General features: G+C 43.9%; 2 protein-coding genes across 2 annotated transcripts; one reads left to right on the top strand and one right to left on the bottom strand.

Annotated features, from left to right (window-relative positions):
- Nucleotides 1-2,287: 2,287 nt before the first annotated feature.
- On the bottom strand, nucleotides 2,288-2,791 carry LOC124698770 (SKP1-like protein 1). The gene has a single exon (XM_047231201.1). The coding sequence runs from the start codon at nucleotides 2,789-2,791 to the stop codon at nucleotides 2,288-2,290; it is 504 nt and encodes a 167-aa protein (XP_047087157.1).
- A 2,387-nt stretch (nucleotides 2,792-5,178) lies between these two features.
- LOC124662503 lies at nucleotides 5,179-8,879 on the top strand. The gene is made up of 3 exons (XM_047200335.1): nucleotides 5,179-5,273; nucleotides 5,708-6,917; nucleotides 8,501-8,879. The coding sequence occupies exons 2-3, from the start codon at nucleotides 5,726-5,728 to the stop codon at nucleotides 8,506-8,508; spliced, it is 1,200 nt and encodes a 399-aa protein (XP_047056291.1). The 5' UTR covers nucleotides 5,179-5,273; nucleotides 5,708-5,725; the 3' UTR covers nucleotides 8,509-8,879.
- The last annotated feature ends 10,345 nt before the right edge of the window (nucleotides 8,880-19,224 follow it).

Here is a 19,224-nt window from a genome sequence, read left to right as displayed (position 1 = left end):
GACAATGGAAGGATCCAATTTGTTTTTGAACTGAAACATTTCCCCAATCACCACACGCGCCGCCGGAGAAGACTAGGGTTCCCCCGCCGCCAGCCTCTCCGGCCGCGCCGCCGGCCCCACACCCCTTGCGTCTCTCTGCGCAGCCCGTCCGCCGCCCTCCGCGCCGCCACTCCCTACGTCTCCCGGGTCGCGCCGTTGACCGGCCTGCCGGCCCTGGCTCTCCTCTCCTGGTGAACGACGACGGCGGCCGGCTGCTGCCGCTGTGCGACGGCGTTTCCGACCTTCTGCTTCTGTACGACGCCGTTCCCGGCTGGCTGCTGCTGCTATCGTACGACACCGTCCCCGGCTGGCTGCCGCCGTCCCCGGCGTGCTGCTGAACGACGCTGTCCCCGTCAGCGAGCTTCTCCGCCGGCACTGACTGCAGGTACTGTTCCTGTTCTCGCCAGCGATCCCCACATGTTGCTACTTGCTAGCGATGTTGATCTTTTAACAGTATTAAAGGGCACTCAAATCTTCCAATCAAGTGGTAGGTTCCCTCACCAGAGTCCAAAGATTTCCTTTGCCATGTCTAGAATCCGAGTCACCATTTGAAGTTCCCAGGTGTGAATCCTATCATGTAGGACCTGAACCCATGATTTTTTTATTTTTGCGGGGAAAGGAAATACATTAAACCATGGTTTTTGAGTCGCGACTCAAAAGTGAGTCGCCTAAGGCTGCAACTCATGTATAGTCGACCAAAAAAGCTGTATAGTCGCCATAAGTCGATGTATAGTCGCGAGTCACCGTGATTTTTGGAAAACGACTCGGCGACTATACATTGACTCAAAAACCATGCATTAAACAAACACAGGATTACAATCGGCAGTCATGGCCTAGGTGGATAACTCCCCAGCCCGACCCAGACTTAAGTCTGACGCATAAGCCTGCCCATTTTAGCTAGTTCATGGCTAACCTGGTTACAATTCCTACTAATCTTTACAAGACTGGTATCTCTTTCCCGTCGTCAGCCAAACGAAACTGCTTCACTGCACAGAAAGTAAGCAATAAAAGATGATAGGGAATACGAAACTGATTCAGGATATCTCCTCATAACAGATTCATTCCGACTGGAACTAGTTCTTGCTAAGAATCTGCACTGGACTCTCATGGGTACTAAGCACGAAATCATCAGGTCATAGTTAACAGCAACAACTGCTACCACAAGGGTGATACAGTTGATTTGCATCCCTCTACAAGAATTCGCGGAGTAAACTGTCTTTGTAGAATCCACAGGGAATACTGGTAGCACCGCTGATGAAGGATGTCTACAACTTGAGTATGCAAGGTATTAAATGAAACCACCAAGTGCAGCCTTCCAAAGCATCCAGAATAGGCAAACCCAAATTTGGAACAGAAAAGATGGAACACATTTTGGCAGGTGATTAAGATATCGACAATCACCGATCAAAATTGCTGTCAGTTTACATCTCTTTCGGTCCAACAACTAACATCACTAGTAAATCGGCTTCACTGCGGCGATGTGGAGACGGTCCTGCCTCATTACATGTCATTCCACAATAATATACACCAGGTGCAAACATTGCCCTTCCTACGAAAGCCCAGGGCATTTGTATGCCACACAGAACCCACGCACAAAAATATGTGAATGAAAAACAAGAAAGATGGTAAGCTGTGTAGAGGCTTGTGTGTAAAACCATTAGGGTTATTCTGGCAAGCTATGATGGTCGATACAGATTGCCACGCAAGCTGTTGCTGTGGCTGAAGAGAAGACCATGTGGAAGCAAATAATGCAGGGGGCAGAGTGGTCTGAAGCTATCTTAGCATCAGATTAAACTATCTTGCTAGCAGTCTGTTCTCCAGATCCTTAACCAGATGCTAATCTGATATGGTGTTAAACAGCTACTGTTGATGTAAATACAGATTGTAGAGCAAAAGCTGTCTTAGCAGATTAACTTGCTAGCATTCTGTATTGTTAAACTATGAGTATATGATTAGTGTTAGCTTTGGAGGCCAGCAGGGTTGAAGTGCGTTGGGGTTCTTGGTTAAAATGGCACAGGAACTGCATAAATAAAGCTGCAAAATCAATTTCAGTTGACGATATGAACTCGGTTGTGCAGCACAAGCGTTGACCACTGACCAACGACAGATAGATAGTTTTTCTTCTTGCAGACATAAGCAAACCACTGAGGATGTTCACAAAGCAGACCTCGACTCTCAGACACTAATTCCGACATTAAAAAGTAGCGTTGAAATACGGAAACAGCGAGCAACGCGGCAGGTTGTAGATTTACTCAAAGGCCCACTGGTACTCCCTGCGGATCTCCTCTTCCTCCTCAGCGGTGAAGTCGTTCTTGATGTTGAAGGTCCTGCGGATCTCCTCCGGAGTCTTGCCCTTGATCATGTCGGCGATGGTCTGGCAGGTGAGGTGCAGAAGCTCCTCGATGTTGAGGTAGTTGGCGGCGAGGCTGAGGTCGAAGAGGGTGGCGTGGTCGACCTTAATGAACTCGGCGTCCCAGTTCTTGAGGTCCTCCGCGGGGGACAGGGCAGAAGCGCCGTCTGCTGCACCATCGGCCACGGGCTTGGCCGCCTGGGCGTGCTTGTTGCAGTACTCAATTACCTTGGAGAGGATCTTGGAGTTGACGTTGGGGAGCAGGATCCCGTTGTCGGCGCACTTGTCCTCGATCATGTGGCGGATCGTCTGCGACTCCATCACCACCGCCTCCTCCACCTTGAACTCCTCCCCGTCAGAGGACTTGAGCATGATCATCTTCTTCAGATCCTCGGCCGCCATGGGAGGGTGAGGTTGGGGATCTGGGGTGGATTTGGGGGGATTTGGGAGGAGAGGAAACCCTAGCGAACGAGAAGGGGGCGGCTGCAGAAGAGAGAGGAGTCTGGGGGCAATGACCCGGTGTCACCGAACGCTTAAGTAGAAAGTTTTTGCCCTCTGAAAAAAAACACCAGCAATCAGCCGCTGATATTTTGTTTCCCGTCGGGACTACTCTAGCATCATAGGATAGGTTCTATATGAACTCTAAATTGTACAATGTCCCACCAAAACAGGTACTTCTAAATCTGTTGTTTCCTAATTACTCGCGTATATCTACTACAAAAAAAGTAAGCAATAGAAGTTGATAGGGAATACGAAACTGCTTCATGTGACACAGTGCGTCCAACTAACATACCAAGATAGCTCCTCATAACAGATTCATTCAGACTGGAACTAGTGAATCAGCAGGAAATCTTCAGGCCTAGCAGTGAATAAACAGCAACTGCTACCCTCAAGAGCAGTACAGATGATTTGCATCCATCTATAAGAATTCCCGGAGCAAACTATCTTCTAAAGTCCGCAGGGAATACTAGTAGCACCATGCTGATCAAGGATATCTACAAGTTGAGTATGGAAGGTATTAAATGAAATAGCTAAGTGCAGCCTTCTAAAACATCTACAATAGGCAACCCAAATTTGGAACAGAAAAGATGGAACACATTTGGACGGGTGATATCAACCATCACCTATTGAAATTGTTGTCAGTTCGCATCTATTTTTATCCAGCTAACATCACTATTAAATCAGCTTCACTGCAGCGACATGAAGCTGGTCCAGCATTACACATTACTCCGCAATAATATACACCTGGCGTAAATGTATGCTACACAAACCCCAGGAACCCACACACAAAAATATGTGAATGCAAAACAAGAAAAAAGGTAAACTGTGAAGAGGCATGTGTGTAAAACCATTGAGGTTATTCTGGCGAGCTATGATGTCAATACAGATTGACACAAGCTGTTGAGGTGGCTGAAGAGAAGACCATGTTGAGGCAAGCTCTGCAGGGGCGGAGTGGTCTGAAGCTATCTTAGCAGCATATAAACTATCTTGCTAGCACTCTGTTCTCCAGATCCTTACTGGCTAACAGAAGCAGTCTTAGCAGATTAACTATCTTGCTAGCAGTCTGTTCTGTTAGACAGTGAGTATCCATCATTCGGCTGTGGAAGTGATAGAAAAAAGTTAAAGTGTGATGCATCTTGCCCTTCTCCATCTCAGCCTCGGGCCATTGCTTGATCAAGTGAGTTTAAGTAGCTTACTAGAAAACGTCTAGAGCCCTCAATTGAGGGGCAAGGTTTATCATGCGTGAGTTCATTATGGCCATGCCATATTCTCCACAATACCATCAGTGTTCTAGTGCTGGTTCAGTGGTATTTCATGTAGCTGGCTGAGCAACCACTCCTTCCCTGTATTCTTAAGCAGAGAATCAGCTGGGAGATCCCATATTTCTTTCATTGCTAACCAGAGGCTGCGTGCATGCAGGCACCGTGTGAAGGTGTCGAAGGTGTCCTCATCCTCTGAACCGCAAATCTGGCATAAGCTTGATGTAGCCATGCCCCTGCGATGCATGTTTACCTGTGTTGCTACAGCGTTGCAGGAAACCTTCCACGCCAGAAGCTTTGACCTTTGGAGGTACAGGACAATCCCAGATAAGCTTCCACGCCGGTCTTTCGCCATCCGGCATGCAACTCGTTGCACCACGGTCTGGATCCTGCATGAGACAGTTCAGGCCATGGCGATAAGCGCTCTTTACAGCGAAATTACCTCGTTTTTCTGGAAGCCAAGCAACGAAATCGTCGTCATTGCATTGTGAGGGTTGGATCTTTAGAATTTCTGTTATGTTTTCCTCTGTAAAGTACTGCTCTAAACGCTGTAGGTTCCAGGCACCCTCTGGTAGCAGAAAATCTGCAACCCAGCGGTACCTACATCGTCCTTGGCTTGATTGCGGGAGGTGGTTCGATTCCCTGGTATCCAGGGATCCCGCCATGCACATATCTTCGACCCATGAATTTGCAATGGTAAATAAATAAACACCAGCGTTAGATTTGTTAACATTCAATTGGAAAGGATCGATGCTATCAAAATCTTCCACATTTTAGTGCTCACACTACTGTGGTGTCAATGCTATTGGCAGGACCTGTCATCAATCACAAGCATCATCCTTAATGTGGACCTGTGTGTGTACACCAAATTTGACGTCTCTACCATGGATACTGGCTGGAACTGTCTTGCTCGCCTACTGCAGATGCTCCCTGGACCCTAACTTGAAGTCTTCAAGTGTGGAAGACTAGTCTACTCTGTTTGGTCTAGATCTAAATCTGGAGGTCTTTAAAGGTGGGTCTAGTGTTGGGTACTGGAAGGTCTTCCATGTTTCCCATCAATTTGCCTTTGCCCTATTCCCCTGGGAGAAGGCACTGGTGTTGGGTATCTATGCCCGATTTCGCAGGTGCCCATTTGGCCTAGCCCTTGAGTTCTGGTCAGTGAACGATTGAACCATGAATTGCAGTCTTTTCTCCTACCTAAATGTTCCTAGGAGCAACCACATTTACACGAGTGATGCTAGCGTCAATGTATTATCAGGGAACTTTTAATTTAGACTTCATAGTTAAATAGTGGTCTCGGCTGACTATTGAAGCTCTCTGCTATGGTAAATCTGTATACGCATAACCGCACAACATAGTTGAAATAATTTTCCCCATGTACATTTTGACTGTCGGTGAGGTTGCTTTCATTATCATCAATCTGAGAATGTATCTATTCTACATCTTTCGAAAAATTTAAAAAGATCTTTGGAAAATGGTTTGTGTACTAAGAACCCCATAAATAAATTTGAAAAATCTGAGAATGGTTACAACTAATATGTTGTGCTTACTTCAACAGGTCAAGAGATCCCCAGCGATGCAGGTCAATAATGTGAGGACTGAGGATGGCGAGATGAGGAAAAAGACGGGTGAGATGATGGTGAGCCTTGGCCACCGCCCCGATTCACCGCCGCTGCCGCTACTTCTGGAAGTCGACCACCTGCTGGAGGAGATCCTCCTCCGCCTCCACCCACTGCCGTCATCCCTCCCGCGCGCCTCCCTCGTCTCCCATCGCTGGCGCCGTCTTGTCTCCGATCCCGGATTCTTCCGCCGCTTCCGCCTCCACCACCGCCGGAATCCTCCACACCTAGGCTTCTTCGATGTGGATTCCCGCGACCTCCACTTCGTACCAGCCCTGGATGCCCCTGATCGTGTCCCGCCTGGGCGATTCTCCTTGCAGTTCAACGAAGGTGACAAGTTCCATCTCCTCGGATCTCGCCATGGCCTCGTACTCGTCCTCCAACCACCACGGAAGCAGCTCTTGGTGTGGGATCCAATCACTGCTGACCAACACCACATTAACCTTCCCCCAGGGTTTGCAGGGTTCGCGATCCATGGAGCAGTACTTCGCGATGCCGTAGATGCTCAACACTTCCAGGTGGTCTTGGTAGATGCAGATGCCAACGACCCTCATCATAACCGAGTGCTCGCCTGTGTTTACTCATCGGAGACCGGCGTATGGGGTGATCTCATCTCGGCACCGCTTCCGATCATGGTTCCTTCGAGTAACCGTGTCGTCTTTGTTTATCCAACCAAGCCGGCTGTGCTGGTTGAGAATTCCCTTTACTGGATCCTTGATGGGGATTTGGTTGGTATTCTTGAGTTTGATTTAGAGAGGAAGAACATAGCTGTGATACAGCCGCCAGTAGATGTGCTTACCATGAGTAAATATCAATATACGGTTGTGCGGACTGAGGGTGGTGGGCTTGGTTTCCTCTTTGTGTCAAGATCACAATACAACGCACAATTATGGAAAAGGAAGACCAATCTCGATGGTGTTGCGTCCTGGGTGCTGGAAAGAACTATTGAACTGGAGAAACTACTTTCCCTGAATTCTGGGGCAAGAGTGAACCTGTGCGTAAGAGGGTTTGCTGAGGACAATAATGTGCTCTTCCTGGGGACACCTATTGGCGTATTCATGATCCATATTGAGTCATTGCAGTTCAAGAAACTTCCGGACCACACGTTGGTTTCTTGCAATCATTCATTTGAAAGTGTCTATGCAGCAGGTAATAATTCACCTTCAACCCTTTACACATGTCAAATTAAAATAAATTAACATGGCTCTAAACCACGAGTATAACAAACAAAGTTATTTATGATAGTTCGTTGATGAAATGTTCTTCACATCCTTTTGTGATAAGCTAACAATTTTAAGTTGTGTCACATGACTGTTTAATCTGCTGCTTCATGACATCTTCATGTAGAGTGGTGTTGTTCTGAACTGTTCTGCAGGTTTTTTTTTTCTCAAGATGAGATGCACATCATTTGGAGGTTGACTGCATGTAAAGTTAGCTTGAACCAACTAAGATGTCAAATAGGTTGCTCAATGGGTGTACGTTTGGAAGCTTAAGGCTAGTTGTATTTTTTACGTTCAGTATTGTTATATCTTCTGATATGGCTAATAATCCTAAACCCGTCGGTTTGAAATTTATGACACTGTTTATTGTATCCCTTACGGGATAGCCTTGCATGTGGCGAGTCTATTTAGGGCCTTTGTAGCAGATTTCATTTTCATCTTTTTGTCTAAATTTATTTACATAATATAAATTATGACCACTCACGTTGCCAGGAGAATATAGTTTAGTTTCCTTCCAATATGGTGTGAAACAAACTTAACAATAACTCCAGATAACTTATCCCTTCTGATGAGGTAATAGTGTATGATTGTGCATGTTCTTCATTTTTATGATATTACTGAATAAATGTTGCTTTGAATTATTCAGTAAATTTGGCAGTAGATGTATTGTATATATCTATTGTTTTTGTTGTTTCAAACTGAGTTTTTTTTCTTAAATTACGGTTGTGACTATATCAAAATCTCGCTGATGCCTCCTCGTTTCTATTGGGCTCTCTGTGAAATGTTATTGTGTCATGTGCCTTCATTAAATCATATAGTGCTCTTTGTTATGTTTCTTGAAGTTATTGTTGATTTACTAACGATTAATCTAGTTTTAGGTTATTTGGTTAAACATTTCCTCACCAATTTGGCTGGTCCAAGTTATATGCATGTATGCTTTGTGTGCAGTGTAATATCTTCTGTTTTGGCTACCTTGAATGTTTAATACTATTGAACACATGATCCAGATGACATGATAGATTCATCTTTAAAAAGTTATGATCACTAGTAATAGTTTGTAATGTTTATGCATATATTATCATCAATGCTTGATGTTGTGCAGTGTAAAAAAAACAGTGACAGTTTTTATTTGACCAATGGAAGTACCAATTGATAAGATGATGCACGATCCCTTTCTTGAGGTTTGTACCTCATGAGTTATATTGGGGTGGCTGAGATGTAGAGTTTCTGGGTGTAGTTTCTTCTTCCATTTGTATGCGGGACGCTAAGGTTGACCCTCTATGTAGCATGTAAATTACCTATTGTTGTTCTCTCTGAAATGTTTGCTTTGTCTAATTATGCTGATACTACAATTAGAATTTTGTGCTTTTGGCACAAGTTCCACCTTCTCAAAGCTCATGTTTACTGTTTGTGCCTTACAAAAATTTGTGACAATAAGCCCAATGGCTTTTACTGAATGAATGGTACCGTGGAAATTTATTTAGCTGATGGTATTTTTGCTTTGCTCCGCAGGTACCTGAGTTGCATTGGGGTGGCTAAGACGCAGAGAGAGTTTTTGGGTGTAGTTTCTTCCATTCATATGCTGGACGCGTAGGTTGACCTCAATGTAGCATGCGCCGGTGAGCTATGAAGTGTAGCTGTAGGAATTATTAATCCTTAAATGTGCTAACTTCCTATTGTTATCCGATTTCCGAAGTCATTCCCATCTGTCATGAAGGTTGAATGCACCTGCCTTGGTCTAACGATTCAACCATGTTCCTATATGGCTTTCTCTGTTCTGTCCATGAATATGAATATATAGGTCCTCCTTGAACGTTTTCGTTTTCTTCTCCTTGAACCGTTGGAAACAGTCTGGCTGATTGTATATTGAATCTGCCATGGGATCAAGTAAGCTATTACCTGTAACACATTCGTGGTTCAGTGGTGAGGCTGCATTTATAAAAAAAAATTGTATTGGATGATTTACAACCATGTTAAGCTATTCGTCATGCATTTGTGAATCGGGGATATGCTTTTTTGGAGCTGCATGAGGCCTGGAGAGCAAGCTCGCAAATAAGTGGGTGCCAAAAAAACAAAATGTAGGCACCACGCCAGCCAGCATAGTGGATTGGTCCATATCTGAAAATTTGAAGGATTTGATAGGGATGAACATTGCAACTGGTTATGGGTTCACCGTTCACGTTGGTTGGGACTTGGGAGATGAACATTAGAACCTGGGTGCGGTTACTATCGGTTGAAGCTCAACTACTTGGCAAGTCCGTCACAAAAAGCTATTGGTGCTTGGGAGTAGAGAAATATTCGGATATATGTCAGTCGAGAGTTCAGTCACTCTAACTGGACATTCTGAAAAATAATGGTTCTGCACGCGAGTGATAAAAAAAATTAGCAGCTGCAAGTGAGTAGTTTCAGTCTTGAGGAAGAATATTGGAGGCAACGCAGTAGGGTGCAATGGACGTTAAAAGGGGACTCCTGCACGGCATACTTCCATGCCATCGCCAACGGGAGATGGCGGAAATGCACGATCCCTCGGCTTATCATGGACCACGGGGAGGTGGACGAACTACATGGCCTTATGGAGCATGTGTATGCTTTCTACCACGGCCTCTTGGGTTCGAGGGGGGAGGACAGGGTGTTCTCCCTTGCCATCGATCTGTGGTCGGGGGACCAGAAGATCTCCCCGGCGGAAAACCTTGCTCTGGAACTGACCTTCACGTCTGATGAGCTCGACGAGGTCCTCCTGGGTATGAGGCCGGATTTCGCACCTGGCTCGGATGGGTTGTCGGTCACCTTCTTCAAGCGATTCTGGGGAATCCTTCGTGACCCTATCCTCAAAATCCTGAATGATTTTTTTCTAGGTAGAGTTGACATCGCCCGCCTGAACTTTGGGGTTATCACCCTGATCCCAAAGGTTAAGGGGCGGATTTGATCAAGCAGTTTAGGCCTATTGCGATTATCAACGTCATCTTCAAGTTCGTGGCGAAGGCGTATGCGACTCGGTTAGCACCGCTAGCTCACATAACCATTGACAGAAGCCAGACTGCTTTCATCCGAGGCAGGTGTCTTCAAGAGGGGGTGCTTGCTCTACACGAGATCGCCCATGAGCTTCATGCTAAGAGGCTTGGGGGCCTCTTGCTTAAACTCGACTTCGAGAAGGCGTACGACATGGTGAACTGGGAGTTCCTGCAGGAAATCCTCCGGCGCAAGGGTTTCTCGGACATGAATGTCCACAGGCTTATGCAACTGGTCATGGGAGGCCAGACGGCTATCAACGTCAACGGAGAGGTGGACCGTTCTTCCGTAACGCGAGGGGGTGCGTCAGGGTGACCCACTCTCACCGTTTTGTTCGATTTTTTGGTGGATGGCATCGCTGCGATGCTGACTAAGGCCAACACGGCTGGCCATATCTGTGGAGTGGTCTCGCACCTCATCCCCGGGGCGGGGCGGGGTGACACACTGATACGTCGCAAACGTATCTATAATTTTTGATGTTTCATGCTTGTTTTACACCAATTACTATATGTTTTAAGGGACTAATCTATTAATAGTTGCAAAAGTGTGCAAGTTCTTGGTTTCAACTTTGTTGTGCAAGAAATAGGCAAATATGGAAGGAAATAGCTCATTATGGTGAAATCTGGAATTTCCCGGAATTTGTCCCTGCTGAGCACTTTTCAAAGATCGCTTCGAAACTCCATCAAAACGACGTCCAATGGAAAAGTCGTAAACTACAAAGTTGTAGAGAATTTCAAACCGAACAATTTGGACATCTTATTCATCCAGAACTGACAACGGATGTATCCGGGAAAGCAGAATTACTGCGGAGGTTCGTGCAGTCTCGGGACTCCGAAAGTTGGTGACGTATTTGACACAAATTCTTTCCATACCTAGATATTTCGGCCCAGCCACGAGTTGTGAGGCTCATGAAGGACAGAGGGGAGTCCTAGGAAGGTTCTAGAGGTGCCCAAAAGCCCTTGGATCAAAGGGGCATCCATCCCATGACCTAGATTGCATCTCCAACACTATATATTGATGGGAAACCCTATTTTTGGAGGCCCCCAAGCATTGTCACGAAAATCCTCCTCCTTGGCAGCAGCCAAGGAGGGGAAACACTCATCTACACCAGCACCAACTCAAGGAAGAAGAAGGCTAAGGGGCGGCGCTCCCCCATGATGCCGGCGGCGGGGAAGGAGTCCCCCACGTCGCCGCCGCCCACGCCTCCGCCTCCCGGCGCTCCTCGCTCAGCCCTCCAACGTCTTCACCGCCATCTCCATCACCAACTCCTCATTGTATTCAGTGGTCCATCCTCTCACAAACCTCTGTACCGCCCTATGTAAACATGGTGTTCGATGCTATAAGTTATAATCCTATGATCTATGTCATGATGCCATAGTTTATTTGTTCTTTGATTGATTGGTTGTTTCTCTTTGGTTCATTAGAGTTGTATGTTGATATGTTACCGTCCTTGGTGCTCATTATATTTGTGCGCGCATGGATCAAGCACCATAGGGTTGGTAGTACTTGTATACTAGAAGGGGGAAGTTCTGCCGGAGTGATAGAAACCTAAGGACGCGAACCAGATAGTTGCATGTATGGGAGTAAGAGGACCATTTACTTAAGGCTATGGTTGGGGAAACCTTAATGCTTGCTAGTATTTACGGATGTTTTCTAACAAGCCAATCATATAGTACTTGTAATCCCGGAGGGAGAGCATGTATATTTAGCCTCTCCTACATAGAAAGCTGCATCGAAGACATTGAACCCAAGATCTTCACTAATTGATCTTGGACAAAGCCACCATTATTACCACCGCCTTTCCACACTCATGGTACTGTTAGTTTAGTTTGTTTTATTGCTGCAGCACTAACATTTATTCCGTGTATTTTATTGTTCTGCAAAGTCACCTCTCATACCCGTTATCGCTCTAGTTTTATTTCCTAGATATTGCAAACGCTTAGTGTGCGTAGAGTTGTATCAGTGGTTGATAGAACTTGAGAGAATGTTTATCCTACCTTTAGCTCCTCATTGGGTTCGACACTCTTACTTATCGAAAAGGCTACACGCGATCCCCTATACTTGTGGGTTATCAAGACCTTTTCTGGCGCCGTTGCCGGGGAGCCATAGCGTAGGTGAATATTTTCGTGTGCACTTGTTTGCTTTATCTCTAAGTAGTTTTACTTCCTGTACCTAGTTGTTCTATATCTCTTGTATGGATAGGGAATGCGAATTACAAAAAAAAATTAGTTGTACTTCTTATATAAAAAAATAAACAAAAATGTTTTCAGAAAAGAAAAGTGATTGGAAAGATGAGTAATAGTGAAGTGGGGGTCGACCTTGAACACTTGTGTTCATGCCTGCGAAATCAAAACAATTCTTTCCATGGAAGCTTTTCATTAAAAACTTGTAAATAGTGTATATAGTGTACATATCCCACTGTAAATAGAATGTATAGATAACCCCTAGTTTGTTATGCAGGTTTGTCACTATGCTGCCTAGAAAACAGATTTTCTGTGCTCCGCTGAAGAAAATTTTAAAAATCACCAGAACGTGATCTTGATCTGAAATTTCTTGAGTGCATAGTAGTGCTTGCTATCTAACTTTCGTTAGTTCTGACTTTTCTGATTTGAGGTACGTAGACAGATCTAATAATTCAATATTTACTGACTGATTCTGTTGAGACAGATTTCCTGTGCTGTGCTGCAAAAATTCGTGAAAAATCTCAGTATGGCATTTTGATCTGAAATGTTTTTTGTGCATAGACCTGAGGTTATGATCTGTCTTTCATTAATCATGAGTTTTTCAATTTGAGCTACGTAACTATCTCATTGAGTGACATCTTTACAGAGTGTTCAGTTTTGACAGATTTCTATTCTCTTTGTTTAAATATTGTACTTAGAATTCAAAAGTTTCCTTCGTTTTCGACGTACGATTGAAATAATAAGAAACCTCAGTATTACAGTGGCTAAATATTTGATAGATTTTATAGAAATTAGGGATACTTGAACACTTGTGGATTTTATTTAATGAGTACTAACCTACTAATGAGTTTTGTGAAGCTTTATGTGGATGCAGTTTTTAAGTTCCAATCAATATGGTGATATGAGATGAGCAAGAGGATGCAAGAGCTCAAGCTTGGGGATGTATAGATGGATCCCAAGAGAATATTCAAGAAGATGCAAATATCTAAGCTTGGGGATGCCCAAGGCATCCCCCTATTCATCAACCAACATGAGGTTGTCTCCTTCAAACTCAATATTACCCATCCACATGTAAGCATTGTATATAGTTGCTTTTATTATCTTTGGTTTTATCCTATTTAGTTTTATTAGGTTCTTTATTTGGTTCTTGTTTCTTTGTCAGTTTCACTTATAATTGAAAAACAACAACAAAAAAGGGGGTTTGAGAGCTCCATCAAATAATCATGCCCATCTTAAATGGCTATAAAGAAAGAGCTTTATGGGAGACAACCCAATATGTTTATATTTCGGTTATTTACTGCTTTGTTGAGTCTTGGAAGTCATTACTACTGTAATGACCTCTCCTTATCATGTTTGTTTTGTTTTTGTGCCAAGAATTGCCTCTAATGGTAAGAAAGCGGTATTTGGGAGATTTGCAATCTTGTTTACTGTTTCTGGTTCGTCACGAGAAGAATCGCCAAAAATCACCAGAACGTAAGTTTGAGCTGCCAATTGACGAGCATCTTCCCCAGGTATTTATCTAACTTTCATTAGTTCAGAGTTTTTCGAGTTACGCAGCGTAACTATTTTTCAAAAATCAATTTTTACGAACTGTTCTGTTTTGACAGATTCTTGCACTATTTTGCATTTGCATCTTTTTGCCCACCTTTTTGAGTTCTCTTGATCAAAGAACCTTATTGAAGTTGAGCTACAGTAGCTAATGCTTATTAAAATGCTTTTGATATGTCATACTGAACTTTGTAGATTTGATTAATATTATCATTGCACTAACGCTGCTAATGAGATTTGTGATGAGTTTTGTATGAAGGAATTTTTCAAGTGTAGGAAGGAAGAATGATGAGATGAGATGAAGAATGGACAAAAGCTCAAGCTTGGGGATGCCCATGTCACCCCAAGATATATTCAAGAAGTACAAGCGTCAAAGCTTGGGGATGCCCAAGACATCCCCTTCATCATCAATAAAAATAGCAGGTCCTATTTCTGTCCACTATATTTTTATTGCTTCATATACTATGTGTTATTCTTGGAGCGTCTTTATTTTCTGTTGTGTATTTTATTTTCAATAAAGTGGGCACCATCATACCATGTTTGTTTGGGAGAGACACACGCTCCGTTTTAATTGTATGAACGCTCTAGTTTTCACTCTTATTGTTCAACGAGCGTTTTATTTTTGCTAGTATTGCGTTTAGCTCTGGTTTTTCACTCCTATTTTGTTCAGAGCTTGTTAGTATGCTTCAGTTATATATGATTAGCTCTCTGATCTTTAATGAATATTATAAATGAGAGTTGTTTCAAATAAGTTGATTGGTGTTGGATACGAGTAAAAAGGTTTCATATTAATAATGATGCAACTGGAAGATCTCCTCTGATGTTTCAATTGAGTTGAATTGATCATTCAGTTTAGACTTTTAATATCACCATATGCTTTAATTAATAAGTTTTGTCGCTATGCATGATTATGACAATTATTGCTCTCTTAGTTGGTCGCTATCTTTCTTTTTGCTAGCCTTCATTCTGTATTGAGTATGATCTCTACTCGTGCATCCAACCACCAAAAACCAAAATATGCCAAAAGTGTCCACCATACCTACCTATATATGGTATTTCACCATCACTCCAAGTAAATTTACATGTGCTACCTTTAAAACCTTCAAAATAATTCCTTATTTTTGCAATGCATAGCTCATGGGAAAGTAGCCTAAAAAATATTGTGGTGAGGAATATGTCACTTATGTATCTTAGTTCTTATAAGCTGCTTGTTGTGTGGCAACCATGCTAACATGGGGACACCATCATCATATTTTTGATAAATATCATGTGAGTTACTATTCATGTTCGTCTTGTCTGAAGTAAAGGAGATAACCATGATAAAAGGTTAGAGTATGCATATTGTTAGAGAAGAACATTGGGCCGCTAATCAAAGCCATGTTTACATGGTGGAAGTTTCAGCATGGACATTAAAACCTCAAAAATGTCTTATGAGAAATTTATGTTGGCAAAAGCTTTAAGCTTAAAGAGGAGTCCATTTGTCTGATGTCCATGTTGTCCGGGTATGGATGTATAAGTTGAGAATAATCAAAAGCGAGAAATTCAATGCAAACTTTCTCCTTAGACCTTTGTACAGGTGGCATGGAGGTACCCCTTTGTGAAACTTGGTTGAAACATATGTAGTGCGATGATAATCCATGGAAATCCGAGCTAATTAGGACAAGGTGCGGACACTATTAGTATTCGATGCATGAGGCTTGCAACTTATAGGAAATTTTATACATAAGCTATATTACTTATTGCTACCATTGACACAATTGCCTCTCTTAAAATTTTATATCTCTATGTTTTCAAAATAAAAAGCTCTAGCACATGTTTAATCTCTGCTTCCCTCTGCGAAGGGCCATTCTTTTACTTTTATATTGAGTCTTCATCTTCTAAGTTATATGCACCGTCTTATGAGAGCATAGTTGTCATTCTTAGTTCTATGTGCATGGTCCCAAAATTATTATTGATTGAATCATGAATGTGTTATTAATTGTTCTTAAATTATTTGTATCTAGTCATCCTTTGAACTTTGAAGGTGCATGTCACCTCAAAAATTATTTTTTTTATCACTTACCTACTCGAGGACGAGCAGGAGTTAAGCTTGGGATGTTGATACATCGTAAGCGTATCTATAATTTTTGATGTTCCATGCTTGTTTTACACCAATTACTATATATTTTAAGGGACTAACCTATTAATAGTTGCAAAAGTACACAAGTTCTTGGTTTCAACTTTGTTGTGCAAGAAATAGGCAAATATGGAAGGAAATAGCTCATTATGGTGAAATCTGGAATTTCCCGGAAACTGTGCCTGCTGAACACTTTTCAAAGATCGCTTCGAAACTCCATCGAAACGACGTCCAATGGAAAAGTCGTAAACTACAAAGTTGTAGAGAATTTCAAACCGAACAATTTGGACATCTTATTCGTCCAGAAAGGACAACGGATGTATCCGGGAATGCAGAATTACTGCGGAGGTTCATGCAGTCTCGGGACTCCGAAAGTTGGTGACGTATTTGACACAAACTCTTTCCATAGCTGGATATTTCGGCCCAGCCACGAGTTGTGAGGTTCATGAAGGACAGAGGGGAGTCCTAGGAAGATTCTAGAGGTGCCCAAGAGCCCTTGGATCAAAGGGGCATCCATCCCATGACCTAGATTGCATCTTCAACACTATATGTTGATGGGAAACCCTATTTTTGGAGGCCCCCAAGCATTGTCACGAAAATCCTCCTCCTTGGCAGCAGCCAAGGAGGGGGAAACACTCATCTACACCAGCACCAACCCAAGGAAGAAGAAGGCTAAGGGGCGGCACTCCCCTATGATGCCGGCGGCGGGGAAGGAGTCCCCCGCGCCGTCGCCGGTGCCGCCCACTCCTCCGCCTCCCGGCGCTCCTCACTGAGCCCTCCAACGTCTTCACCGCCATCTCCATCACCAACTCCTCATTGTATTCAGTGGTTCATCCTCTCACAAACCTCTGTACCGCCCTATGTAAACATGGTGTTTGATGCTATAAGTTATAATCCTATGATCTATGTCATGTTGCCATAGTTTATTTGTTCTTTGATTGATTGGTTGTTTCTCTTTGGTTCATTAGAGTTGTATGTTGACATGTTACCGTCCTTGGTGCCCATTATATTTGTGCGCGCATGGATCAAGCACCATAGGGTTGGTAGTACTTGTATACTAGAAGGGGGAAGTTCTGCCGAAGTGACAGAAACTTAAGGACGCGAACCGGATAGTTGCATGTATGGGAGTAAGAGGACCATTTACTTAAGGCTATGGTTGGAGAAACCTTAATGCTTGCTAGTATTTACGGATGTTTGCTAGCAAGCCAATCATATAGTACTTGTAATCCCGGAGGGAGATCATGTATATTTAGCCTCTCCTACATAGAAAGCTGCATCGAAGACATTGAACCCAAGATCTTCACTAATTGATCTTGGACAAAGCCACCATTATTACCACCGCCTTTCCACACTCATAGTACTGTTAGTTTAGTTTGTTTTATTGCTGCAACACTAACATTTATTCCGTGTATTTTATTGTTCTGCAAAGTCACCTCTCATACCCGTTATCGCTCTAGTTTTATTTCCTAGATATTGCGAACGCTTAGTGTGCGTAGAGTTGTATCCGTGGTTGATAGAACTTGAGAGAATGTTTATCCTACCTTTAGCTCCTCGTTGGGTTCGACACTCTTACTTATCGAAAAGGCTACACGTGATCCCCTATACTTGTGGGTTATCACACACCTCCAATACGCGGATGACACTCTTGTCTTGATTGAGCCTTCGGATCTGGGGATCGCAAACCTGAAGTTTTTGCTCCTATGTTTTGAAAACATGTCAGGACTCAAGATCAATTTTGACAAGAGTGAGGTGTTCGTGACGGGGGTCACTGGGGAGGAGCAACGCCGGGTGGCGAACATGCTCAACTGTAAACTGGGCATGCTACCGATGAAATATCTTGGTCTTCCGGTGAGCAGTCGGTCGCTTAGGGTAGCTGATTGGGATTTCCTCCTGGAGAAGGTGGGTCACCGGGTCGACCCTTGGCAAGGCCTCTTCCTTGCCTCGGCCGGCCGCCTGGAGCTCACTAACTCTTGTCTGTCGAGTCTTCCAATGTTTGCTATGGGTATGTATCTCCTACACGATTCTACCCATGCGGCTATGGATAGACTGCGATCCCGATTCTTCTGGGAAGGAGTCGGCCACAAGAGGAAATATCACATGGTGGATTGGGCCACGGTGTGTAAACCTAAGCAGTTCGGGGGCCTAGGTATCCTCAACACCAAAATTATGAACATAGCCTTGATGTTGAAATGGATTTGGAAGTTTTACCAGAACACAGGGGGTCTGTGGGCTTATCTGATTCGCGCCAAATACCTCGGGGAAAGGGACTTTTCCTCTAAGGAGGTGCCGACTTGGGGGTCCCAGTTTTGGAATTTCATACAAAAGATTAAATGGTACTTCAAGCTGGGGGCTCGACACAAGGTCCAAAATGGAAAATGGACCTATTTCTGGCTCGATTGGTGGACGGGGAGAGGGCCGCTAAGGGCTCTCTTCCCGCTCCTCTTCGGATGGTGCTCCGACCCCTTCACCACGGTCCACGCAACTAGGGTGGCTGAGGGGATCCCTGGGGAGTGGCGCATCCGGTTCCGTCGGCAACTGGGCTTGGCGGAAAAGGTTGAATGGGATAACCTCTGTCGTGAAATCCAAGGTCTACCGGTGGGAGACGGGAATGATCGGATTTCATGGTCCCTTGAGACCTCAGGGGAGTACTCGACGCGGTCAGTTTACTATGGCCTGCTGCAGGGAGCAGCAGTCACACACTTCAAGGAGGTGTGGCGGACACGTCACTACTAGGAAAAGGCCTAGCCGTAAGATGGGTTTTAGTGGCGCACCAGGAGGGCAGTGCGCCACTACTACTTAGCAGTGGCGCACCGGAAAGTGGTGGGCCACTATTAAAAATGTAGTAGTGGCGCACCTCTCCTGCGGTGCGCCACCACTAAGTTTGACTATGGGTTTGACCCAGCCTTATACATAGCAATGGCGCACCGTGCGGAGGTGCGCCACAGCTATTTTTGTAGCGGTGGCGCACCTCTACATGGTGCGCCATTACTATGTAAAGGGGAGGATGGACATGTTTGGGTATCACTTAGTAGTGGTGCCCAAACATTTCCACCACCCCACCCCCCACCGTGGATCGCCTTTTCGAGTTTGGAAAAAATAAAAGAAATAGATAGAAAATTCAAAAAATTAAATCCTTTGAAATGCCCATGTAATATGTCATCTAGGTTGAGCGAAAATTGAAAAAAATGAATTTTGATATATTATGCAAAATGGCGCCATCTTTCGGTAAAACGGGTTTTCTGGTTGCATACGACCTCCGATGGAAAACTTTTTTATATCAAAATCGATCTACGCGAAATTTTCTATTCGAATTCTGGAGAAAAAATGGATTCGTCAAATTCGAAACAGAAACAGGACTTTTTTCAGGTTTTAGATTTTGG

The sequence above is a fragment of the Lolium rigidum genome, chromosome 1 (assembly GCF_022539505.1).
Source record: "Lolium rigidum isolate FL_2022 chromosome 1, APGP_CSIRO_Lrig_0.1, whole genome shotgun sequence".
Classification (NCBI taxonomy): Eukaryota; Viridiplantae; Streptophyta; class Magnoliopsida; order Poales; family Poaceae; genus Lolium; species Lolium rigidum.
Note: the sequence above shows the minus strand (reverse complement) of the source record. Positions and strands in the feature narration are given on the sequence as shown.

What these genes read in the sequence shown, in the direction of transcription:
- LOC124698770 (XM_047231201.1), bottom strand. Translation starts at nt 2,791, where the DNA reads ATGGCGGCCGAGGATCTGAAGAAGATGATCATGCTCAAGTCCTCTGAC.
- LOC124662503 (XM_047200335.1), top strand. Translation starts at nt 5,726, where the DNA reads ATGCAGGTCAATAATGTGAGGACTGAGGATGGCGAGATGAGGAAAAAG.